The sequence below is a fragment of the Jatropha curcas genome, chromosome 3, assembly GCF_041381405.1.
Source record: "Jatropha curcas cultivar XTBG-Jc1 chromosome 3, XTBG_Jcur_1.0, whole genome shotgun sequence".
Lineage (NCBI taxonomy): Eukaryota > Viridiplantae > Streptophyta > Magnoliopsida > Malpighiales > Euphorbiaceae > Jatropha > Jatropha curcas.
Genome location: NC_143153.1, coordinates 26,590,508 through 26,616,808, shown reverse-complemented (window position 1 = coordinate 26,616,808; position 26,301 = coordinate 26,590,508). Strand labels below are relative to the sequence as shown.

The following is a 26,301-nucleotide window of genomic DNA, read 5'->3' as shown; positions in this document are numbered from 1 at the left end:
ATATCTACACCTCCAAAGCTGTCATCTAATGGTCGTAAAATATTATATCACATCCCAATCCAATCCTGGGCTTTTTTTTTTTTTTTTTCCTTTTCTTTTTTCCCTTTCAATTTCCTGAATTATTTTTTTTTCAAAATTTTAAGAATCGACTGTTTTCAGTAAAGTTATCAAAATCAAATGATCCTATATAATATACCTAGGGAAAAAAATAATAGAAGTAGCAAAATAATTGAAAGTATTAAAATGCATTTATATTATCTTGGAAAATTAAAAAATAAAAGCGAAATGATCCTATGAGAATGAAAACGATTACCATTATTATTGTATTGAAAATTCAAAACAGATGGAAATTTTTGTAGCATGCACAGTACATGCGTCTTACTTGGATGACCTCTACAAATCTTGTACTGGCAACTTAAAACAAACTTTGACTCGACTCAGACTAACAGCAGCCTGAAACCGTTACTCAAGAATATTCACATGACACGTCATCACCAACAAAAGAAAATGAATGACACATCAGTCTTCACCTACAGGCCATTATGATCTTCAATCTCCGCCGTTGGGTTCACCTGAGGCATAGGGACCGCAACGCAACTTCCTCCGTCCTCCATACCAGCCGCACAGGCTTCTTCCTCGGCTGCATGATCTCCACTGTCCAATTCAGTTCCCATTATTCCATCAAAGCTGGCAGCAGCGAGATCAATCCTTGGGAACGGCAGGTGAAGGCTGTGCACAACAATCTTCAGATTACGTATCACGTCAGGCACTTTAAGTCTCACATAGTTAATCCTCATGGGATACGCCCCTGGACCACCTCCACCAGCAGTAGTAACCACCAGAGACTGGCCTCTTTCGAGCGAAGGGAGTGTGGCCCCCACCGGAAGCTTCTCCAGGTCAGCAGCAGTCAAAAAATGGTTAGGCACGATGTGAAATCTTATGATACTGATGTATGAGTGAGATCCACTGAAGATTGAAGCGTCGTCGAGAGCAAACACTGTCATGTTGCTTAAGCTCACAAGCTCAGCGTATTTCACTCTCATCGCAAGAGAAAGGATGCTAAAGCCATTGTTGCGGAGTCTGAGCATCGCGTCACGAAGCATCAACCGCATGATAGCAGGCTGCGCCAGTGGCTGGTGTTGTGTATGGCGAGAAGCACGATCTGGCGTGTATGGAATCATAAGAGAACTCAATCTCTCAACATCGCAAGAGAACTGCGAGAGAGGAGCAACATAGCCTTGGAGTCCATGAACTATAATGAGGCCATTATTGAACAGATCTGGATGCGTGATCTCCACGCCACCAATGAAAACTTTGACTGCGGAGGATGGTGCGGTGGTGCTTTTGAACGAAGTAGAGGTGACGGTGAGACAACGACCAGGACTTAGGGTTTCTATTTTAGTGCCGAAAACAAGTTTTCTGAGATAATCGATGGTGTAAAGACCAGGAATCATGTGTTCACGAAGGATATTTGGAATAGAGCAAGATAAGCAAGTATGGAGAGAGGAATCAGAGGGAGCAAAAAGTGTAGAGGGACCTGACCAAGCGGTGGCGGAAGAGTCGGAGGAGAGAGAAGGAGCCGCCATCGACAGCTCGTTGAAGCCGAGATGAGAAAGTATCGGAGCAAGGAGAGCTGTATGAGAGAAGAAGGCGTTTTCATGGATATCGTGAGAGATTGTAGGCGGAGCAGAAACCGGAGGCGAAGACAGTAGCGGCGGGGAGAATGTGCTAGCGGCGGCGGAGGTTGAGTTAAGAATTTCAGTGGCATTTGCTTGGGAGACGAGGAGATAGAGGATCAAGATCGCAAAAGGAAGCCAAAATGGCAGAGAAGTCGCCATTGGAGAACGAGAGAACTGTGAAATGTAATGAGAGAGAGACATTTTTCGGAAGTATTTATAGCCGAATCTGGGCTTGAGATGAACGTTTACACGTGGCTCACTATTAGCTATGGAGGTTTGATTGCGTGAGATAAGAAGGCGCGTGGCATCGGAAAATGAGAGTTGAGAAACCATGGCGGTTACTTGGGTTTGTTACAGACGGGGGAGCATGTTCTCTGTATATTAGTTTCTGTTAGTTTTGGCGGGAAAGTTGAAAAAAAATTGGGCCCTATTGGGTCTTCCTTTTGATCAGCGTCGGGTGGCAATCATATTATCCTATTTAGTATTGACGGTATCAAGTGCTGTGGATGGATTCAATTATTCAGATGGCAGTAGGTGTACAAGACTTGCTTGGACTCTAACTCACATTAACATTCTCTCTAATGGAAGATTAAAAATGTATATGGAGGGGCATAATCTAGAGATAATAATTTAACAATGTAACAATAAAAGAAGCTTGTGATCTACGGATTGTGGCTCAGTTGATAATGCAGATTAAGTATGTGAAAAGAACTTTCGTATTCAATCTTCATTAAACGCACCTATAAGGAGGGGCGAAGAGCCTTAATTATAACTAAACCCTGAATTGGATTAGGCGGTCCTGGTAATGGGTCCGGATACTGGTGATTTACACGATATATATATATATATATAATACAATTTCCATTGCATAAATGTATTATAAATATTTCAACCATACATGAATAGAAAATTTATAATTAGTTATTAATATTTTGAATAATTTATTTTTGAATTTTATAGTTGTAAAATTATTTATTGGAATACATAAAAAGTCACTTTTTCACAATACTTGCAGTTGTTACAGAATACAAGCTACCAAATCAGTTAAGTTGTAACTACATTTACTCGTAGCCTGTTATACAAAGTTTGTTGTTAAAAGATGACGAGTTACACTATTCTTGTAGCTAGACCTATTAAGTTGTAACCGGTAAACTTACTATACAAAAAGCCACTTGTTACACAATATTTATACGTCTATTACACCGTATAGGGAGAAAAACTTTTTAATATACATTTCAGAAAAAAAAAAATTAAGATGTAAATGGTCATCTTTTACACAATAAATAAAATTATTACACAAATTGCAACTAGAATTGTTAAAATGCAATTAGTCAATTTTTTTTAGGCAACTCTCATTTTATTAGGGACTTTAGTAAAGCTGGAAGTGGGTTTCTACTGATATATTAGGAATTTGATTATTCGTTTTTAAAGAATTGGAGGATATGTAGAAACAAGAATGGTTCGATGCATGATTCTAAAAGTGTCTGGCATGGCATTTCTGTCGGTGCTGACTCTGCACGGGACTCACTAATGGCACATCAGTAGAGACTTCTATTGGTTCTAAATAACTATAATTGCAGTAAAAAAAGATGGAATTGACTGCCTAAATGGCGTACATGGCCCCTCCCATAGAACACAAGTTCTCTCCCCGGAGACACCTTACCGGGTCGTAGAGCTCTTTCCTTTTTTCTCTTCGTTAGAGAATGGTATGACTAGCCCAAACCTAAAATTCGTGTGAGGGAGAAATTTAGTTTTATATATGTAGCTAGTCTGAGAATAAACCTAACTGCAATTAAATAAAAATTTACTTTTTTCCTTTGAAAAAAATAATTAATTAGAAATTCAACAAGTTCCAAATTATACAATAATAAATAGAGCTCTCCACAGTAATTGAAAAGGGGAAAAATCTCTGCAGCCCCTTCCCCTGTTCTTTCACAGTCAACTTGTATTGCTTTTTTTTTTTTTTCAGATAATTTACAGGCCATTAATTTCAGATTAGCAATAGCACTGAATCTTGACAAAAATTCTATAATTAACTATTAATTAAGCAAAGAAAGTAATTAAGGTCTTCAACAGTCATTATGTAAATGTCTTTCAACATCAAACTGCTGTAGCTTGCTTTCATAACTCTCATAGTTTGAATCTTCAACACTACAAGGCATTTGTGTGCAGTTTTGTGTGGTTTCTGCTGGCTGCTGTTGCAACATTGAAGTGAAGCTTGGACCTTCAATCTCATGCTGATAATAAAAAATTAATTTATTACTAGCACAAAACAGTATTAATTGCTTAATAGACTATAAAAATTGCTTAATCAAATAGAACAGGCGAAACACAAGAGGAGAACCTTCATCATAGAGAATGAACTAGGAGGCATAAAAGCAGCAAAAAACTCAGTTGAAGACAATGAAGAGAAAGCTTGATGCCAAGCTGTTATGTTCTGATCACTATTTGAGTTGTTCATTTGGTTTACTCCAATGTTGCAATTAGCAGCATCCACATTTACATTTGTTCCATGAGACGACATCGCATCAAACATTGCTGTTGAAGATTGTTTACTGAAAGTATATACAGATGCAATTAAATCCGTATATATGTGCATAATTTCTCTTTTTTTTTTTTTTTTTAGAAAAAAAAAATAATTCTATTAATTATAAATTTGGTCGATTTCTATACCTTGCAGGAATACAAGAAGACTCAGATTTTAGGGCTACAGAATTTGGGTTTTGTCCATTGTCTGCTGCTGGCAACCAATTTGCAATCTCATTTTGGAAACTTGGTAGCCCTTCTTGTGTATCTAAATACATCTGCAGTATCTAAATAACATAATAAGCACATTTTCTACTTTACTGGTATGTTTTATTTATTTTGGAGAGAGATTACGATTTCATTTAGTAAAATTAACTATTTTAATATTTGGTAGCTATTGTAATAGCCGTTAACAATTCACTTTCTCAAACTTTAGACACTAATATAAATCCTACACCACCGAACACTATAAATAAATAATAGAAACAGCGGTTTGATTAAAAAGCTATACATACATGCATATGCATATATATATATAGTTGATTACCTGTACGGTTGATGGGTCATAGGTAGATGCATGGTTACTCAAAAGATATTTCTGCAACAAAATATAATATAAGAGAAACATATAATTAGTTTGATTAATTTAAATTTTGAATTAATAAATGCTTATAATTAAATGTACATAAAGCAATATAGTGGAGAGCTATGTACCTTTCTATCTTCAAGACGTGCCATGATCTCCAAAAGGCTTTTTTCACAAGATTCAAGTTCTCCCATGGAATTGAATTTTAGAGGGTCAGGTTCATATATCCTTTTTAAATTAAGTTATCCAGAACACCAATATGTATAATGTTAGACAAATTGACCAAACCATCAAATTAAATCTCTTTCATTTCACGCAAAACAAATAAATAAAAATTGACCTTATTTGATTCTACGATAAAATTAAATCATAATTAAATCGGTAAAAATAAAAAACAAATCATAATCAATAATTTTTAGTACTAAATTGGAACTGAAACCGTGTGCCTTTGGTTGAATTTCAGTTCCTCATTTTCTCGAACCACGACTAACAGTTTACAATCAGTAATTTTAATTTGAGACTATAAAAAAAATATTATGAAATTAAGGACTATAAAAAATCTCAATTTATTTTTGTTTTATAATTTTTCAAATGTTTTATCGAACTCTTTTAGTCTTTTTCTATACTACTACTTATTTTTGTTGTTGTTGTTATTTATTTATTCATACTACAAAATAAAAGAAAAATTTTTTGGTATAAAAATAAATAAAAGAAATTTTAAAATTAAAAAGAAGAAAGTTGTCTAATTTCTATTTTAAATTAAAATTGAACTAAAATGGATGATTCGGAACTGCTTTAGAAACGGCCTAAGGGTGATTAGATTCCTTTCCACTTATAGAACCCAAACAACAATTTCAAAATCATTATTGTACGTACCTTAATTAATAATTTATTGTTAAAAATAATTTTCTAACCTTAACTGATCCTCGGCTCTCTGAACCTGGTGTTGTAAATTGCAAACTTCTTGCTGGAGTTCCTATATGAACAGATAATTAAAATAAATAAAATTCCAAATATAGAGAATATAGGACTAAAAATAAATTGCTAATTAGTTTCTAACATCTTTAAAAAGGTAGGGATGAGTCTGAGCTTGATTATGTTAAATTGAGCCTTGAAAGCAATTAATCAAGTTCATTACAATTTCATTTCAGTAATTTTAATAATTTTTTTACCTCTGCATTTGATCTTGCAGCCTCAGGGCTGTAGGAAAAAGGAGAAAATGCTATTAACAAACAAACATATAAATAAATAAAAAATAAAAGAAAGAGAGGGAAGTATATATATATATGTACTTGGCAGCTTGAAGGGCCATATCATTTTCAGACTTGAGTTTCTTAAGGGTGCTGTGCAGATACTGCAATGGATATGAGGATTATAAGAAGGCACATAACCTGAAAATTATGTCCTCTTATTTTCTTACAATGACATTAATAATATTGCTTGTGCTGTAAGGTATATATGAACGTTCATAAATATTTTATGTCATTACCTCTCGATTTTGAATGTCACTGCAAGACAATGCAAAAGTAAATTCCTATTCAAAATGAAATTAATTATAAAGAAAAAAAAATAAATTATTGAATATGTACCATCCTCGATCATGATCAGGCAAATTTATGTAACGCGCAATCACATCTTCGATCCTGCAATTTAAGAACTCAAAGAAATTATATTCAAATATAATGTATTTTGATCTATAATTACAAATTAAATGTGAAAGTCAGAATTTAAACGAAATTCACAAATGAGAAAAAAGGAGAAAAAAAAGAGATAGAGAGAGAGAGAGAGAGACGGAGAGAAATTATTACCTTCTCTTGCCGGAAAAGTGACTGACACGGCCGGAAGGAGAAAACATGATGAGTGCAATATCAATATCGCAAAGAACAGCAAGCTCATAAGCCTTTTTAATAAGTCCATTTCTGCGTTTAGAGAATGTAACTTGTCGATTTGTGGTGTTTTCTATTCTTTTAATCGGGAGTTTTACCCTACCCATTTATTTATTTTTATCAAATAAAATGCTCCCTTCTCTTTGGAAGCAAAGCCAATGTCTTTTCTTTTTTCTTTTTCTTTTTCTTTTTTTGTTCTCAGAAACAAGAAAACAAAAACAATTTTAGGCTAATAATCCACTATATTAGAGAGAGATGGAAAGAAAAAGTCATACTACCGACTTAATCTCACCTTAAAGAGTGGAAGAGTTTGTTTTAGAAAAAATGCCAATGGAGGAAATTGAATCTCTCGTAACATCTTACAATTTTACAACTATTATATATCTTTTTTTCTTTCCCCTTTTATTCATAAAAAAAGAAATAATTTCATGTTTTTTTAATTTAATTACTTTTATCTTCTCAACCATATAATATATAAGATTGCATATATTTATATCTATATCTATGTTTATATAGAGTCTACATATATTTCCTATTGAAAAAAAAAAATAAAGCAAAATTTTCTATCCGTCTATCTATTTTTATATCTATTTTATATATCTATACTATATAAAAAAATGGGAATAAGAGGAATAATGAAATTACTTAAATAATAATTTTAGTGAAATTTTAAAATTTTTAAAATATTCTTTTGAATAATTGATAATAATTTGAGTTTATTAAATAATTTGAGTTTTTAATAATTGATAAATTAGGATATTAAAAATAAAAGGGAGAAGCTGAAGGAGAGAAATAAGAAGAGTACAATTAGCACGAGATTATTTCTGTATGATTTCAAAAAGTGAACTCACTTTTCTTTGCAATTCCTTTACAATAAGAAGCCAATGGCTAATTATTATTTTAACACATTATCCTAATCAAATTTTTCAATGATTGATTAATTAGGATATTAATTTTTCAAAAAACAGATTATTATCCAAATTTTAAATAAACTTTAAAATAAAAGAAAATTAAAAAAACATCTAAAAAAAATATCATTTCAATATATATAAAAAGATGGTCTCTTAATGATTGAACATTTTTAATTTTTTAATATTTTTTTCTCTTATATCCTAAATTTGTTTGACTCGAAGGAAAATAGTATTTAGAAAATTAGGAAAAAAAATAGAATTATATATTTTTATTTTTAGTCCATTTTTTATGCTTCAAGGATCCGTACATTTAAATATGTTCATTTTTCTAATGTACTAAGTAAATAATACTGTCATTATAGCCAAAATGATTTCAACTATTGTTCTGGCTCATGTTATTTTTAAACAATTCAAATAAGTTCTTCATTTATTTTCTTTACCTTGCAGTAAGAAATATTTTTTATGTTCATTTTACTTTTTCATTATAAATATATATAGATATTGATTTAGGGTTAGGGAATAAGCGTTGAGGATTGAGTGATGACTTGATTCACTTTTTGAACACTTATTAGGGTTTCAAGAATCTGTATAAATTAAGAGCTGAATTTAGGTTTAGGATTTTGGTTTAACTTTATTTTGAGATCAGTTCATTATATAAAATAGAAATAGCATTATAAGTAGTTTTTAGGGCAAAGTATAATGTAAATAAATATTTTATTTATTTTAATCTAAATAAAAAGTTATGCTTTAATATCATGTAAATAAAAAAATTAAACGAGTATAAAGAACGAGTATAATAAACGTGCAACGTACATCATAAAAAAGACCAGTCTATATTAAAAGTGAAATAAAGAGAGTTTTAAAATTAGACCCTCTCTTTATTTTATAAAACTAGTTATGTACCCATGCGATGCGTAAAATTGTATATTTTTTTTAAATTAAATTGAATGTAAAATTTTCAAGAAAATTATTTTAATTTATATTTCGTTGCTTTAATTTAAATAATTTACTTATGTACTTTTAATTAAATGATTAAGGTAAAATTATAGGTTCTTTTTTAAATTCTTAAATATTAAACTGAAATATTAATTATCACAATTAATTATTGTAAGCAAATTATTGTTATTCATTGATATTATTATTTTTTTTTTCTCTTTGAAATTCTCATATATATTCAACTTAAACGAACTACAAGATATTTAATTTTAATGAAATAAATTTTAGTGAATTGAAATTGATATTTTAATTTTATTTGTTAATCTAATTATATTATTTAATTAATTTTTGACTCCATTAATTTTTTTTATAGAATAAAAACTATTTAATAAAAAAATTTATATTTATTATGTATTAATTATAATGAAATCTTATTAGTTTAATTGTAACTTCATTATGTAATAAAAAATATTTAATTTTTATTTAAATATAAAAGATATTAATTATAATGAAAAAATAAAATATCATGTCATCATTTTCATATTCTAACATATTACCACATAAGCATTAAGCCTTAGAAATTATATATTTATATAGATATAGATATATTGAGATTTTTGAAATTTTTCTTTTTATATATTATATTTTGATTGGAAAATTATATGAGCTAGACTAAGAGTCTGTTCAGCAATAGCGTTTCACGGAACTGTTAGTGTTTTGACTAGAGTCGACACACTAGCGTTTCATTAAACGTTAAATCTCTTAACATTTAGCGTTTTAAATTTTAAATTTTATTTTTTTACACTCTTATCCTTATCCATTTGCTTTTTTTTTTCCCCCTATTTGTGAGGTTTACAATTCTAATTCTTATAACACTCCTTTGAATTTGGTGCTCTTGTTATTTATTTAATTTTTTTTTCTCAAATGAATATATGTCATTTTAATTATTTAATTATTTTGTTTCTATTGTCTTAAAAAAGGATAAAATCATGCTGTCAAAATTAAATAAAAATTAAAAAAAAATTTCTCTTGTCTTTTCATTTTAATTTTATAAGAAATAATCTTTTGTTATAGAAAAAAATTTGAAATAAAAAATAAAAAATATGATAATAATTTACTAATTTAGAAAAGAAAAAAAAAAAGACACTTGTTATATATATATATTATTTTTTATCAATTAATCCATTTGAGTTCTATGACCATAATTTAAAATTTTAAGTCAACATTCTAATGTCCTTTTTTATCATTTTAATTTTAACAACTAATCCATCCTCTATTTTTGCCAAACATTTTTACTTCAAACCAATACATAAACCCCTAAAAGTTAATAATTAACAACTAACAATTAACATTTAACAAGTAATAGCTACTAAAACAGTTAAAAGCTATTAAAACAGTTACTTACTAGTATTGTTGACCATACCCTAACATTATAACTTGAATAAGCATGAGATTTTCAAAACTCATAGTAAACCTAACATGCAAAACATCCTCCAATGACATACAATGAGCAATAAAAAATATATGTATATATATAATCAAGTCCAATAATTAAAATTCACTTTCTTCTCAAATCTACTTTAATTGCAAAATCTAAAATATAAATAAAATATAGATAAGCAAAAATATTACATAAAATATATTTTGAGTATTTTAACGAGTAATAAATAATTTATTAATTTTATCATTATTTATATTAAATATAATAACTAACTTGATACTTAGTTTTGGGTCTAAGATAAAAGATAATATAATTTAATAAAAATATATTTTTTTAATGTCACTTTTATTTATATTAAATATAATAACTATCTTGATATTTAATTTTGATTTAAAAATAAAAAATAATTTAATCAAATTATCATTGATTTTATTATAATTTAAAAAAATTATTTATTCTTTAATTTCGGATAAAACTATTTATACTTTTATACGGACAGAATATATTATTACAAGTTTATTAACTTAAGGTTTATTACAGATATCGACGGCCTTGTATTTGCCAAAGTCCGCTAATGTATAAAAGCCTCTTAACGGAGGCCGTCCGCTTCCCAAAACCCAACAAGTCTTATCCGTATCCAACGATCAGAAATTCTCTGAAGGCGAGTCCCTCCATTAAATCCATCATCTTCCTTGTATATCCACTTTTAAAAACCACTTACTCTCTACTCTCCAGATAACAAAGCAAAGCTGGTACGACAATGGCACTTTCTGCTTCAGCCATCACATCCCCTAAAAATCGTTTCACCATTCATAAACCCCTTTTACCCTCTAGACGCATTTCTCATTTATCACCATTTTCTTGTTTTTCTTGTTTATCAAATAATAAAGAATTAAATTTCTCATCGAATTCAGTTTCCACAAGAAAGAAATGCATATTTGATATGGGTATTGGACTTCTAGCTGCTTCAATTCTTGCTTTTACTCCAATGGATGCCAATGCTACTCGTATTGAGTACTATGCTACTGTAGGAGACCCTTTATGTGACTTCAATTTTGTTCGCTCTGGTCTTGGTTATTGTGATATTTCTGTTGGGTCTGGTCAGGAAGCTCCATATGGTCAGCTTGTTAATGTGAGTGAAAAAACTTTAGCTATTGCATTCATTAATTTTAGTTTTTTTTAATACTCTAATATCTGTCTAGTCTCATTTCTCTCCCGTTTGGTTCAATCTGTAATTTTTCTTTTATGTTTTGTTTGGTTCACAAGTAATCCAAAATTTTCTTTTAACATTTTGATATTTAAAATTTTGAAAATCTATGTTGAAATGGTATCTTGTTAGTATAATTCTTAATAGGATAAGTTGCATGTAGACATTCATTTCTTCCTTTCTGATTTCAAGATGAATCAAACATGCCCTTAATTCATGTCTTTGAATCTTTTTCCCTCTGTTTTAATCCTGATGTCTGATTCCTCAATAGAGATATTGGTAGTTGCTAATGAGTACTTTTTATTTATTATGCTGCTTTGAAAATATAACCTGCGGTTTTCCTCTTTTCTTTTCTGTAATTAGGTTCATTATACCGCAAGATTTGCTGATGGGATAGTTTTTGACAGTAGTTACAAACGGGGTAGACCTCTCACCATGCGCATTGGTGTTGGTAAGGTATATGAATTATGAAACTCATTAGCTTACATTTTAGTTCAGTTCAATTATTTTCTCAATTACAAGAAGTGGCAAGGTAACCTGTTGATCTACTAGCATACAACAATCAATTATAAGAATTTTTTTTTTGTGTATGTTACCTCACTTAACTGTTAAAATCAATATAATAGTACTTATAACAAGTAAAAAAGTGTCTTAAGTATAAACGTACAAGCAACCAACTACAACAAGGAGCTTAATAGGCCATTTTTTTTTAAGTCCACTCCAGTAGGGTATTTGGATTTGTTGGCTAATGGAGATGTTTCAAATCATCTAAGAGCTGATTAAGACTGTGGCTACTTGGATTTTTTACCAATGGGAAATGTGATCTGACATACAAGCGCATTAGATATCTGATTGCAGGGTAAAATCTGAAATGCATTAGAGCCTTCCAACTTATCTTACCAATCTCAAGCTTATATTTCTGGACAACATTGGTTAGGCTCACTCAATCTAGTAGTGCTGCTGAAGTAACAAGTGGCCCAGAGTATGACATATTCACTTTTGTTTATGCTTGCTTTATCTCTTTGTTCTTACTCTTTAAGGACAACTAAGAAATGTAATCTTTCATGAGCAACCAATAGTTATGAGAAGCTAGCAACAGTATTAGTGATGATAATTGTAATGAAAAGGAATTGGAAGCTGAACTGAAACTTTTCAATATGAGTGCAATTACACCATGATTCCTCCCCTGCCCACCCACTGTGTAGTTCCTAATAAACAGGGAGAACAAGCATGGATAGAATGCAGTTCTTCCCATTCTTTACCTTGATTTATCTTTCAGTAATTATCTTTTACATGCTATCTAGGTCATTAAGGGGTTGGATCAGGGAATTCTTGGTGGTGAAGGAGTACCACCAATGCAGATAGGTATGGTTTTGAAGACAATAGATGGATTTCAGGTTTTTCCTGTTTTTTGTGAGTGGTCACCCATCCAATATTTTGCAGGTGGGAAACGTAAGCTCCAGATTCCTCCACACTTAGCATATGGGCCCGAACCTGCAGGATGCTTTTCAGGTGAACTTCCAATGTGACTGATATTCTGGAAGCTGATTATCTATATTCCAAATTTGAAAATTTCATAGTATTAAAATGCAACAGATTTAGCTTTGCAGTAAGCATTTGGGAAAATGCGTCCAAACTGGAAATTCTATCCTTTTATCTTTCTTTTTACCTCTATGCATGCTTTTTCTATCATGTGCACTATGGCTTTCCAGCCATTTTATTTAGTTTTTGAGTGCTGGCTTTTGCTGTCAAACAGCCATTATATCGGAGATTTTATCACTTTGCTCTTAGGTTTTACCAAGTTTCTATTGGATGAAATGGAATGTCTTAATTTTACTGCTACATGATGGAAAAATTCTAAGTTTGCTCTATTGTACTATGTGAATGAGAAAGAAGTAACATCACCCCTACATTCAATTGTTATTACAGAATGACTTTGTCTTAACATCTATGACATTGTTTATCCAGGTGACTGCAATATCCCTGGAAATGCAACTCTTGTGTATGATATCAATCTTCTTGGTATCTACTCCGGAAATAGAAAATGAAGTCCTTGTTCATATGGTGACAAATAGATGAAATTCTTGTGAATAATGAGTAAGTACCTTGATGTGTTGGAAATGATTTCATTGCACATCATTGGATAGAAGTTTGAACTTTAGATGGGAATCATAAAACTACTTTGTTGTGTGACTGGTTAAAAAGACTACATTAATTTTGATTTCAAGTATCTATAAACATTGAGATGTGGGATGGCGGTCAATTCTGAATGTAAAATAAGTGACTGATTTTTCTAATATTTCACAGAAAATGGAGGTTGATTACCGTTTCAACTTTTTATCAAAAACTTAAAAAGTTCTCTAAAATTTTAAAACAAGGTCAATGATGGTATCAGAAGGGCCATGGTGCTATAAAAAGGCAAGCTTTAGTCCTGTGGGCAGACTGAGGTCACTACTATTAGTAGCTCAGGTTAGATACACATTCAGACTCACTGGTTATGCTTTGAATGTGTCAACTATTTAGCTGAGCAATTATGCATTAATCTTACTTGAGAGTGAGAGGCCACCAAGTTTTTAATGTTATGTATATGATAAGCATGATTCATGAACTTTTTTCTTTCAATTCTCATGATAATTTTTTTCCACTTTACCTGCAAGCCTTGTTTTTCAAACAGTTCTGCAAATTATCTGATTAAAATGCTAGATAATGCAGCTTAAAACATTTTATAGGTACATGCTGCTTATCATAAAGATATCTGGGCTGCAGTGTAATCTTTTGCCGTCACTGTACTAATATGCTTCCTTTTCTTTTGTACTTCGAATTTTCTTGCAATGCTTCTGTTACACTTTGAATTTACTCGGAATTGGTTATTTCTCATAGTTTAGAGAAAATGGAAACTTCTTATTCGGCTCGGATCAAATTTTACTTCCAAGTTTGATGGTTCACATTATTTGCCCTTACTAAGAAGATGAGCATATCATACTGTTTCTCTCGCAGAGGTTGGAATTCTCTATCTTCCTTTGTACATAGTATGAGACATGAACTTTGTATCTAGCTATCTTTTAAATTTGAATTATTTAGTTGATTTTTCAAGCTTCCACTTTTTTTTTTCCTGAATTATGCAAGTGGTGAGCCTTTGTACCGTGCTAGAGAGCTTTATCTATTCATTTCACGGCCTGCAGTATGGAAAAAGACCAAAATATGCCGATACCTTAGTTTTAGAATTTGTAATCTGCCTTTAAAAGAGCCCATATGAATTCATTAAAATGCATGATTTTGTGCTATTAATGGAACATAGCAGAGTGGAAATGTACATAAGAAAAAATATATCCGTTTCCCCTTGCTTCTTTTTTCTGTTGTTAGAGTGGCATTGAGTGTAGATATGCTTTTTGGGTTCTGGGTTTGCAAATGAATGTCTTTACGCTTCCTATGGATCAGTGAAAAGGTTGAAGAAAAGAGAAAAGAAAGATTCTTTGTACATTTGGTTATTGTTGGCAAAAAGAAAGCTTTGCTTTTGTTGGGCATTTCTTTTCTTTACAGTTGCTCCTATATTGGAATCAAATGCATTTCAAATTCTATGACCTCAAATATTACTATTAGAACCAACACAGTATACAGTTTACCAACCATGAGAATAATAGGCATCTGGAGAGTTCAGTCAATTGCTAGCATAGGTCTTAGTTCTCTGATTCTAGTTAAGACCCAGAATCCGAGCATATACACTTGTTTAAGCACTGGATAAACTAATCAGCAGGTGAATAAGCAAGACTTAAAAGAGAAAATCATGTAAAAATTCTTTCAAATAAAATTTAGGGCTTAGTTTTTAATGAGTCCTCCACATTTTTCTCTTACATGAATGAACTTTTTAAATATTAAACATGGTATTATGTTACATCTTTATTACTTTTTTAATAATTGAATTGAGTTACATAAAAAAACTGTCGGTAATTCATAAATTTGCGGAAGGTGGCATCTTCAAATTTGCAGAGATCTATTATAACTTACACTTTCACATTTTAGTAATAATTATGTCCCTTGTCAAAATAAAATTTGAAAGCACAGAATAATGATTGAACTTTTGCAAAGTTATTTCACTTTGACCAGAAATATAGTTATCACTGTAATAAAAATATAGGTCATAATAAATCACGCGAAAACTTGAAAGTGTCACGAGACCCATAAACTTCAAGCGCAAATCTATGCATTTAGCCAAAAACTATCTCTAATACAAATTCCCACCCATAGTTTCATGTCTGTTAGTTTCACATTGCCATCAATTTTATATCTACCCATGAATAGCCACCTCATTAGAAATAGGGACATAGCTCTTATCACCTAAACTTGTAGCATATTGCTATTATATATATATATATATATGGGGATACAGCTGTTACCAAGCCAAACCCAGCTACAGAAGAGAAAAAAGTGACACAACAAAGACAATGAAACAAACTGAGCTGCTATATGTAGTTGCATCATAACAACCAACAGGTTTTAAATTTCCCTATCAAATTCCTAAACCTGTTCAAAAGTATCAGGACCACTGCAACCACTCCCCCACAAAATTACTGATTGGGACAATTTAAAGAGACTCAAATGGATAAAAAACAATGTGGAATAAAAAAAAGAAAATTTAACGATTTTGGCTAATCGTTTTTTATTTTATTAATTGATATTTTATATTTTATTTCACATAACAAGACATCTGTTAAATGGTTGGACATGTAAATTTACTTCTCAACTTTATTACTGTAATTTTATGGCATATTTAATTTTTTATTTTGACTCATCAAACACTTCAATTTATAAAATTACTCGTATTAAACATTTCAATTTGAAATCATTTTATTAAGCACTTCAACATATAAAATTAGTCTATTAAAGACTCATTAAATAATTGAAAAAAAGTGAAATTATTATTTAAAAAGTTATACTAACCATGTATCAAATAGCCCAATACATAATTAAACTCCTAAAATTTAACAAGAGAACCTTGTGGCACCACGAACTCCAAAATCAACCTTATAGCACCCGGAACTTCACTTTTTATTATAATCTAACACCTCCTTACAATAAAATTTTTAAGATTTTCAGTTTTTATATGCAAAATATTAATTTATTACGTGGTTATTACAACTTTTAAAAAAAATAATTTTTTACATTTTTTATTTATCCATTAAATGTTTAATCAATTAAATAGAGATGTTTAATATGTCAAATAAAGTATTTAACATGTTTAATTTTATAAGTTAAATTATTTAATGGATTAAAATAAAAGTTAAAGATGCCACCAAGTTTTTTAATAAAAATACAAAGGTAAATTTATGTATTAAGCCCGAATTAAATCAATATCTTATATATAAAAGCTAAAAATCGTAAAATTATTATTATTAGTATGAAAAATATTTAATGTTATCAAAATTTACAAATTTAAATATATGATACGTGATATGTAAAATTTAGAGTATCATGACAATAAATAAGTTGATGAGTATATTTATGTTATTGGATCATGATATATCAATAGTATGGTCCTCATAAATGATAGAAATATACTTCTCAGAGAAAAAAAATGATATAAATATAAAGTATTAATTGATAAAATTAAAATAGAAGTTGATGAAAGTAAATATTAATGAACTGATTTGGTAAAAAAGACAAAACTAAACAAAATAAAATAGGTCAGGAGAGCTAAGCAAGAAAATATCAATGAACTTATTCACCGTTTTCTACTCAAAAGTTGCAGTCACAACTCACACCTCATCACCTCATATATATATGATAAGAAAATTACAAAAGAAAATGTAAACAAAAAACCTAAATAGGAATTTTACAGTAGTGCCCTGGTAGAGTACAAAGAAGGGTAAGCAGGTAGATGGGATACAAAAGGGGTACTATTGTCTCCTTGGGTATATTACATTATAGAACAAGCATTTGGGTTGTCATCACTAAACATGGAGGTATAAGGGTCTTCATATCTGGTAATAGTGCCACTAGCTACAGAGCTTTCTACCTTCCTGACATAACCAGGAGGTGCTTTCTTGTCATAAGCTTGAGCAATGTAAGGCTGAGCCACTAAATTGTAAGGTACATAAGGCCAAATCTCAGCCTTCTTTCCTGTTGACTTGGCCTTCTTCAATACTTTGTTTGAATCAACATAACCTGTTACTGTCACCTTCTGCTGTTTTCTGTTTATCTCCACTTTTTTAACTCCTACAATAATTTCAAAAACCAATTTCAGAAAAAGAAAGAGAGATGATCAAACAAAAACAAACAGAAGAGGCATAGAACATTAACTTACCACTTAATGAAGAAAGGGCATTCTTAACCTTAAGCTCACAGCCATCACAGTCCATTCTGACCTTAAGCTCTACAGTCTGTAATTGTTTCTTCTTCTTGTGTTTATAGCCACCACTTCCCATTAAATCAGACAAATACCCCATTTTTGAAAACCAACTATTATGATATCACAAAACAAAAAATGGTTCTAAAAGAAAATTCTCAAAAGAAGCACGCAATCAGCAAGTTTCAAGCAAAGAAATTTTTAGAAGGTGATTTTATAGCATCTAGAAAAGAACCAAACAAGAAGCTACTAAGGAACTTCCCTTCAAACAGCAATTGATTCTTTTCTTGCCTTCAAACCAACAAAGAGAAAGAAAAGATTTTTTGTTTTTTTTTTTGTTTTTTTCAAGTTTTTTTATAAGGCTGCTCTTCTTCTTCTTTTCTTGCTTTGATGTGCTTCTTTTACATATGTTTGCTTCTTATATAGACATTTTTTTATCTGATTTAAAAAAGGAAAAAGGTTGTGGGCCCCTTAAATAAAAGCTTTTAAGAAGACATGATGTTTTTGTCGGTCTCTGCTTGCTTAATGACATTTCCCCCAATATTGGGATATTTTTATGTTTCTTAATACTAAAATCTTTGTGCTTAAGGGTTCAAGTAAGAAAATGTTAACGGAGGTTTTTTGCTGTTATGCCCCTGCATTCTTAAGTATATACATAAATTGCCCATGTCTTGTGCTTTACATTTTCCATTATATACTCCATAATTTTTGTGATGATTTCACTTACGTACATATTAAGAAAATTTAAGTAATATAATTTAAATTACAATTTTTATTTTATTTTTTTCTAACATATTATTATGTGAATATTCCGTTAAAATTAAATGAGTCATATTAAATTGTTCTTGAAATTAATCAAATATTTTATATCAAAATTTAATTAATGATAATGTAATAATTTAACTATTATATTTACTACAAATAAATACATTAAATAAGAGTAAAATAGTAAAATATTATGATTATGGAAGAGAGTTTTTTTTTTTTTTTAAAGCAGTTGACTAATTCATGTACAGAAATTTGATGAATTATTGGTGCACTTTCTTTTTTAAATTTGAAATGAAGAACTGTAGATTCTGCCAGGCATAGATGGGATGTCTTATATGCTTCTTTTTTTTATTTATATAAAGCTTTTTTCTTTGGACATTTCTATGAATGATAAAGCTTTTTTCTTTCATTTTCTACAGCCACCTGCACATTTCTTTTGAATGAGATCAATTTCGTTGGAGTTTATAATTATCTTTCTCGATAAGTGTTTTTTTCACAAATTAATTTTTTTTTAAAAAAAATATATCAACTGAATTCAAACGTATCTTACTATTTGAACCACTTTTAAGAATAATAAAATTTTTATTTAATATATTATCTAAGCATAAATTTTGTTTCATAAATTATTTATCATAATTTCATTTTTAAAAGTAAATTTGAATGTAAATATTAAGCATAGAAAATAATCTTTTAAATTTACTTAGAAGAAAATATAATTTCAATAGATATTCAAAATGACCAATATACTCCTAAAAGTTTTAAATAAAAAAATAGGAATAAAAATTAAATTACATTCAAAAACCATACAATTACTTGAAATGTTTAATACACATTATATGATATATATAAACACTAAAATGGAAATCAAATTCACCGTTCCATTTTGGCTTCCTTAAACAATTTTACCCTTTTATTATTGCTAAGGACAAATTTACCCCTTAGCCGTTAAAGTTTAGCAAATCATTGAAAGCTGTGATCACTAATTATTGCCACGTGTCACTACTGTAAACAGATAACAAGTCTGCAGCCACGCGCGGGGAAATGTTGTTAGTGAGTTGTGACATACTAAATACTCATTTCATACATAAATATAAAATCATTTACTAACTCCCGAACATAATATTTGTGATATTTAGATTTTAATATTTTTTAAAAAATTATTAAATTATATTAAATTATTGATTCAATTGACTATATTACTCTTAATTTAATACTAATTCTTTAAAAATCATGAAATTTAAATAATAATTATTGATCATATATAAAAGATAAATATGGAAAAAAATATTTATTACTCATTGAAACCACAAATATGACAAGTGTTTTGGAACAAACTATTTTTTAAAATGTGACAAATATTACAGAACAAAGGTAATAAGATTTTTTATCAATGATGAAGAAAGTAATTAATTCTTAAATAGTAATATAACAAAAAGTTCATTAATTTGACCACATCTCATATTGTTGATAATCAAAGTGTTTAATATATACTTCCTTCGATAACTAATTTTTCACCAAGATTAAGAAAGTAGTTTAATTAATTTTTTTTGTCATTTTTTTCATAATTTACCCCTAATATCTCATTCATTCCCCCCTCTAATATCAAATATGCCTCAAAATATGTTTCAATCGCCAATGATACTTTAAATGCTTTGTTGGAATGAAAAGAATAAAGATAGTTACAAAAAATAAAGTTTATGCTTTGACCTGTAGAGAAAAAATTCATTTTTTGGTCCTTTATTCAGGAAAGTTGTGTGAAAATTTTTAATTTGTGCTCATTTAACCATTCAATTGTCTTTGATTATTGAAATTGTAATTTAAATATCCCATAGTTTTTCAAATATTCGAGCGAAATCCGTAAAGATTCCTTTCATTATAGTCAATCTAAAAATTTTGTGGCCGTTTTCTATACAAACTCCATTTTGATCGGTAATCAAATCACCTATATGAGCAGTTTTATTTTTCAATAAAAATTAATATAAAAAATCAATTCTCCAAAATTTTTTTCATATTAAAAGTTTCATAAAGGACTAAAATAAGAGTAACGTAGACTTTTTGCATTGACATGGGTCTCAAAGTTACTAAATTAGGCAAAATTTTCTATATAAAAAGAACACAAAAAATATAAACTTTTCTTATATAAAAAAAAAACGGAGTGAGTATAAGGTAACATTGAAAAGAGTTCATTAATTATTTCTTAATATTTTTAAAACAACTTATATCTATCGACAGAGAGAATAAAATGCTATAAAAAGAAATTTTAATAATTTATTTATTTGTTTACATACTTTTAAAGATACACTGCATTTTTAATCGAATTTTACCTATAATGTTAGAAGTTACAAATTTAAAAAGCTTTACTTGAACATTACCTTCATAAAGTTAGAGATTTGAATTCATTTGAATATCACCGTGACAAAATGTGAAAAATGTACATGAACTAAAATACGCGCTACTTTGTTCTTTCAAATTTTTGAAGATGCTAAAAAAAACTAACTATAAAGAGAAAAAAAAAAAAAACTCTTAAAACGTGCCGTTGACATGTTATGAGAATCAAGCTCTAGAAAATCCATTATATTTTTAAATTAAATGCACCAGTAATGCTTTCTTAAAAGAAGTTTGACTATGCTTTCTATATTAATCATGCATGAAGAATAATAAATTGAACAATCACATAATAAGGCAAAGCAACTGCCACGTTTTAACTTTCAACGATGATCACAGCACACGGTTCACAAAAGGGCAAAATCGGAGGGTTTAAAGTTGACGCGTGGCAGTAATTAATGGCGGCGATGGTAAGAGGAGCTGGCTTCCTCTAAAGGTAGGGCTGTCTATTTGTTGGTTGGTTGTATCCTTATGAGTTGTTTTGGGAATTGGTTGGATTTGATTCGTCAGAAGGCGCGTGACGAAAACCCCTGAATTATATAAATTTTAGCTATCGTGCCCCTCAATCTTTTTTTATTTACATGAACTCCTAATCATTATTTTCAATTACATTCAGGATTAGGTACATATTTTTAGCTATTCAACCCTCAAAAATCATTTTGTTTACATTGATTCTTAAACTATCGTTTACAATAATATTTGATGACTTATTTAACTCTCAAGTTCTATCAAGATCGAGTTTAGCTCCATAAAAGATATATTCGAACTCAATTGTGAGCTCAATTTATTTTATAAGTATAGTTTAAAAAGTTTTGCTCCTTTGTAAGTTCAAATTCAAACTTACTTATTAGACGAGTTTGAATCTATAATTCTAATTTTAACAATTTAGCCATGAAGATTTATTTTGTTTATATTGGTTCTTGTATTATTATTTTCAATACTATTAATAACTAATTTAACACTTTGTTTTTTTAAAGAATTAATTAAACTTCTCAAATACTCAATTTACCGTTAAATTTTTACCATATCAGATCATAAAATAATTAATAATTATTTGAATTTTTTATATAGAATTGTAAACATTAATAATTTACAGGTATGTAAAATTAAAGTTAAATTAATCAAAAAAGTTTTTTTACCTGATCTCTCACGTTGCTTTTGGACTAATGGCTTAGGCTCTTTAACTGGAGTAATGGAGCGTAAATTGGAACCTTTTGACGATTGAAAGTTGCAAAGCCACCGACTGCTTTTGGCCAGCTGTCGTAACGGTAATTAGTTTAGCTGCATATAAATCAAATTTAACGTTAAAAATTTCAAATTTGAAGCTTCCTTGCGGTGCTCTGTGTATTGAAAGTTCAAAAGAAGAACACCAAAATGCTGCCTATTCCTATAATATTAATAATATAATAAGCATCTAATCTAACTTGTTGTTTCCCAACAGCAAGAATTGTTTTGGAGTTTTGTGGTTTAGATTTCATACATAATCAATCATATGGAATGTTTCTTAATTATAATTTCTTATAAAAATTTTGATTAATTAATCAACATAATGTACAGTTAAATAAGTAAAAGTAAATTATATTTTTGTGTGATTTTTATCTGCAAAGATTTAATAATAAATAAATATATTTTTTCAGAAAAAATGTTCTATATAATTTTCATTTAACTATTATTCAAAAATTATTTTTACTATGGTATTAATTACTCTTTTATGCGCTAACAAAACTATTTTTATGGAATTTCTATTTGAATATAGAAAAATATTTACAACTCAATTAATATCATGCAACCATTGATTTTCTGTAAGCATACTTAATTATGTAATTAATTGTGCCAAACCAAATTGAATAAGCTCGATTTTTTAACCAAATGTATTTTATTATTTTGAATTAAACAAGTTTCTTTGGGCGTATAACTAAATGCATTCTATTTTTCCGAATTAAACAAGTTATTTTGGATATAAAAATAGTTAAATATAGTAAGCGAACTAAAAATAATAAAAAAAAGTTAACTATAGCAATCGAATTCGATCGAAATGGATCAATTCGTCGATTTCCTAATTTTTTTATTTACATTACAGTAATTTTTTAAAATAAGATTGCTTTTAATATATCTGACTTTCTAACTCATTAGAAGAGGATTCAACTCAATTGAAAGCAATAACAATAAATTCAATTAAAGCTAATTATTTTTACTGTAATAAATTTAAAGAATTAATTTGGTCTCTCAACTTATTTTGTGGGATCAAAAAGGTCAAATCTGACATTCTTAATCCCTTTAATCAAGTTCAAGTACTGTATTGACCTTTATTCCTAAATTTAACATTATATGAGTCTGAATTTTTATCATTAAAATTAAAAATTATATTGAGATACATGAACAATTATTGTAATGATCTCAATGTAATTTTAAATAAGTCGTTTTCATATAACATCTAGCACTATATATAGAAAAGAAATAGGTGGCAGTGTCAATGTCCTTGTCTTGGGCTACCCACTGCACATACTTTATGCAACTTTCATTTTATATATGCAGTGGTTGGATAATGGAAGGATTTGAAAATGTTTTTACATATATGTGTAGGATTAGGACCTTCTTCTGATCTGGATACAATCATTCCTCACATATTAATTATTATTAGTTTTTGATATTTTTAATAGTCATATATATTAAAACTTCACATTTTGTTATCCATCTTTTCTCATTATAGGAGTTTCAACTAGGGTAGTCAGTGGGTCTTGGATCATATACTTGCTTAAAATACAATATTCGAATCTAAATCCGTTTAAAAATTTTATAGGATGGTGGTGAGATCAATAATGCTATATAAGAGTGAATAGTGAACACCTAAACGTGCATGTTCACAGGATGAATAGTACGAAGATTTAAATGCTGAGACGGATGTATAATCGCATTAAGTTAGACAAGATTATAAATGATCATACTTGGCAAAAGATATAAGCAGCGGAAGTTAGAGATAAAATAAGTGGATGTTTGAAATTTTATGGTCATGTATTATGTAGATTTTCACAGTGGAGGGTGAAAAAAAAAAAAAAAAGAAAAGGTCGATCCAGAATACTTTCTTTTGCATTGATATTAATTTGATCAGAGGGAATATTTTAAAAAAATAATTCATATAGCCAACTCCAACAAATTTAAGATAAAGTTTGATTATTTGTTGTTATTGTATTTTTGAAAATAAAATATAAGTGAAAATTATAAAATTTTATTTTAACTTATTAAAAAATATCATATAATATTAACTATAATTATAATTAGAAAGGTAGAAATATATATTTCAGGAAAATAATTATTTCCAATTTTTAGAATTTTACGTAAGAGTAATAAATAGTAGGTATCCGAGTGCTTGAATTTACATTCAATCTGAATTCGATACCAGTAAAAGTACCATTCAAATCCGTTCATTTACTATCCGAACCTACCAAAATTGGGTTAGATAGGATCGAATATCTAATGGGACAGGTAAATTGTCATCTCTAATTTCAACCTCCTTTTTTTTGTATGAATAAGAAAGATCGGATTACTACCTAAAAAAGTTTTGATTTAGTAAATGGTACTAATAGATCCCTTATTTAATCGCAAGATCGAGTCGGATAGTCAGTATTTTGAGGAGAAATTTAATATAATTGCTTTTCAGCTTCAAAAAGATTTGTAAAATGAAGGATAATAAAATAGTCTAGTCTTAGTAAATACTAAATAGCATAAATGAAGGACTAGATAACTCTTCAGTTTAATATTAGAAATTGCCATCGATTTAGAGCCTAATGAAAATTTTTATTAGAAATCACTAAAGCATTCGATAATGAATGAAGACGTATCAGGTCTGAACTGGCGGAGTTTTCTTCTTTTAGAAAGTTAATTATAAATTAAAATATATCATTCGCGTGGATCTTCCAATTCAATTTATTTAAAAAGATATCATGCATTAAAATTTAATTTGGATCAATAGCTCAATGAGTCTTATGTATAAAATATTAAAAATAAAATTTAAATACTAGAAATAACCTCTTTTAATGGTTGTTTAAATTGATGGGATGTGAAATTAACGGAATTTTGCGTTCATTGTTTGGTTGAAAAATGAAATCCACAGATTTAAAGATATTTTTAGAATAAAATTAAGTATTTTAAATAAAATTATTAATAAAAAATTATAAAATTAAGGAAATTTTATTTTTGACGCGGGATTTCTCTCTTTAATTAAAATAGGGGAATTGAGACAGTTATAAAATTTATTAATTTCAAGAGATATTTTCTCAATCAAATGAAGAAATTTAACAAATCCATAAAGCGATTAAATTGCAGCACTCAAATTTCATTGATTCATACGATTTAAAGATATTTTATTGTTACAACTACATGATATTATGGACGTACAATTTAAAGAGATCAATGCTTTTCGTCCCATCCTTGTATTTATTAATTTTTTTTAAAAAAAGAGACAAGACTTTTGGAAAAAGAAGGTAAGTGCTGTCAACACTCACGAGCCTTTACTCTATTATTGTTGGTTTGTAGAAGTTAATAATTGGTGTATAGAATCCAAAAGCTTCTTAACGTTAATGATATAATGCAAGTCCAAAAGGTTCCTAATTGTACACTAAACTAAAAAGTGATGAAAAGCTTCTTTTCTCCAAAGGAAAATTTTAAAACCCAAGAGGCTTCGATTCGATTCCATAGATTTGGTCGCGGCGGAAAGCAATACGACACAGCAGCATGCCCACGTGCTTTGTATTAACAATAAATAAATTATACATTGTGCTGTTTCCTTTTGAATTTTTTATATTAATTATTTGTATTTAATTTGAATAATATGATGTAAGTGTAATTTGCAATAGCCTTGAGTGGGGAAAAGATAAAAAGATTCATCCAACTTTTAGCTCAACCCACCCTATTCTGAAAAAGCTGAGAATTTAAACATACATTTCGCGTTTTACAATTATGTCTTATTTCAAAATTTTAATTTCAGAATTCCAGAGCTAAATTGAATAAAACCAATCTCTCTCCTAATTGGCATTTAACATGCAATAATAAAAAACAAATAAATAAATAAATAAAAGGGAATCATCATGGGAATAACTTAATAATAAAAAACAGAGACAGAGAGCAAGAACAAAGAAAGGAAAGACAGGGAGTTGTTGCAATTCCTGTTAGGATTAACAATTTATATTATATACACCTAATGGTGAGTGATGGAGTTTTATCTTTGGAATTCAATCGCAAATTAGCTTTCAAAATCAAAATTCTAAAACGCAAAAACAAATAGTTTGATGGATCCATCAATTCAATCCTACATTAATTATTAACTTATCAACATCCCAGAAATTCAAATTCTATATGTAGTCAGAGATATTTATCATACGACCTAGATATGAATATCATTAGGAAAAAAAAAAAAAAAACAAAACAGAAATAATTTCATTCATGATTCATAGCATATGGTATGGGCATTCCTATAACTTCTGTAAGGAAGATCTGCAAGTGTATATTTGTTATCTTATGCTTCTCAAAACAAATAAACTGATTGTGATCTCAGTGCGAACGGCAAATTTAGTGAAAAATAGTAGAATTACTAAACTAAAATGACAATGTAACTAAAAATTCGTAACTCAAAACAG

The 26,301-nt window shown here is 29.1% G+C and overlaps 4 protein-coding genes across 12 annotated transcripts; 1 reads left to right on the top strand and 3 right to left on the bottom strand.

Moving 5' to 3' along the window:
* Positions 1–294: 294 nt before the first annotated feature.
* LOC105650904 (fasciclin-like arabinogalactan protein 21) lies at positions 295–1,996 on the bottom strand. Its single transcript, XM_012237868.4, has one exon. It carries the CDS (start codon positions 1,878–1,880, stop codon positions 531–533), a length of 1,350 nt encoding a protein of 449 aa, XP_012093258.2. The 5' UTR covers positions 1,881–1,996; the 3' UTR covers positions 295–530.
* A 1,517-nt stretch (positions 1,997–3,513) lies between these two features.
* On the bottom strand, positions 3,514–6,897 carry LOC105628208 (agamous-like MADS-box protein AGL104). 2 transcript variants are annotated; one of them, XM_089718780.1, is made up of 11 exons: positions 6,600–6,897; positions 6,381–6,434; positions 6,281–6,299; positions 6,084–6,145; positions 5,964–5,991; positions 5,706–5,767; positions 4,920–5,019; positions 4,753–4,803; positions 4,353–4,492; positions 4,024–4,234; positions 3,514–3,916 (listed from the first exon to the last, which is right to left on the bottom strand). In XM_089718780.1, the coding sequence occupies exons 1-11, from the start codon at positions 6,782–6,784 to the stop codon at positions 3,749–3,751; spliced, it is 1,080 nt and encodes a 359-aa protein (XP_089574906.1). In that variant the 5' UTR covers positions 6,785–6,897; the 3' UTR covers positions 3,514–3,748. The 2 variants fall into 2 exon arrangements, with proteins under 2 accessions (XP_089574906.1, XP_089574907.1); XM_089718781.1 differs by having other exon boundaries at positions 4,353–4,483; positions 6,600–6,896.
* Positions 6,898–10,576: 3,679 nt separating this feature from the next.
* Positions 10,577–14,265, top strand: PNSL4 (FK506-binding protein 16-2). Of its 8 annotated transcripts, XR_005178801.2 has the most exons (8): positions 10,577–11,097; positions 11,536–11,628; positions 12,477–12,537; positions 12,616–12,684; positions 13,141–13,269; positions 13,480–13,641; positions 13,902–13,958; positions 14,053–14,265. XR_005178801.2 is itself a non-coding variant. In XM_012237895.4 (6 exons), the coding sequence occupies exons 1-5, from the start codon at positions 10,726–10,728 to the stop codon at positions 13,218–13,220; spliced, it is 675 nt and encodes a 224-aa protein (XP_012093285.1). In that variant the 5' UTR covers positions 10,577–10,725; the 3' UTR covers positions 13,221–13,269; positions 14,053–14,265. The 8 variants fall into 8 exon arrangements, 3 of the variants coding, with proteins under 3 accessions (XP_012093285.1, XP_012093270.1, XP_020532498.1); XR_001047708.4 differs by lacking the exon at positions 13,480–13,641; XR_005178802.2 differs by lacking the exon at positions 13,902–13,958.
* Positions 14,266–16,912: 2,647 nt separating this feature from the next.
* LOC105650938 (Heavy metal transport/detoxification superfamily protein) lies at positions 16,913–17,909 on the bottom strand. The gene is made up of 2 exons (XM_012237908.4): positions 17,474–17,909; positions 16,913–17,385 (listed from the first exon to the last, which is right to left on the bottom strand). Exons 1-2 carry the CDS (start codon positions 17,613–17,615, stop codon positions 17,087–17,089), a joined length of 441 nt encoding a protein of 146 aa, XP_012093298.1. The 5' UTR covers positions 17,616–17,909; the 3' UTR covers positions 16,913–17,086.
* Positions 17,910–26,301: the final 8,392 nt, after the last annotated feature.

Excerpts from the sequence above, each read along its gene's own strand:
- PNSL4 (XM_012237895.4), top strand. The coding sequence starts at position 10,726 with ATGGCACTTTCTGCTTCAGCCATCACATCCCCTAAAAATCGTTTCACC. Across the intron at positions 11,098-11,535 it reads CATATGGTCAGCTTGTTAAT|GTTCATTATACCGCAAGATT; the intron begins GTGAGTGAAAAA and ends TTCTGTAATTAG. Across the intron at positions 12,538-12,615 it reads AGTACCACCAATGCAGATAG|GTGGGAAACGTAAGCTCCAG; the intron begins GTATGGTTTTGA and ends AATATTTTGCAG.
- LOC105628208 (XM_089718780.1), bottom strand. The coding sequence starts at position 6,784 with ATGGGTAGGGTAAAACTCCCGATTAAAAGAATAGAAAACACCACAAAT. Across the intron at positions 5,768-5,963 it reads CTGCAAGATCAAATGCAGAG|GAACTCCAGCAAGAAGTTTG; the intron begins GTAAAAAAATTA and ends CTGTTCATATAG. Across the intron at positions 3,917-4,023 it reads GTTCATTCTCTATGATGAAG|CATGAGATTGAAGGTCCAAG; the intron begins GTTCTCCTCTTG and ends TTTTATTATCAG.
- LOC105650938 (XM_012237908.4), bottom strand. The coding sequence starts at position 17,615 with ATGGGGTATTTGTCTGATTTAATGGGAAGTGGTGGCTATAAACACAAG. Across the intron at positions 17,386-17,473 it reads TGCCCTTTCTTCATTAAGTG|GAGTTAAAAAAGTGGAGATA; the intron begins GTAAGTTAATGT and ends AAATTATTGTAG.
- LOC105650904 (XM_012237868.4), bottom strand. The coding sequence starts at position 1,880 with ATGTCTCTCTCTCATTACATTTCACAGTTCTCTCGTTCTCCAATGGCG.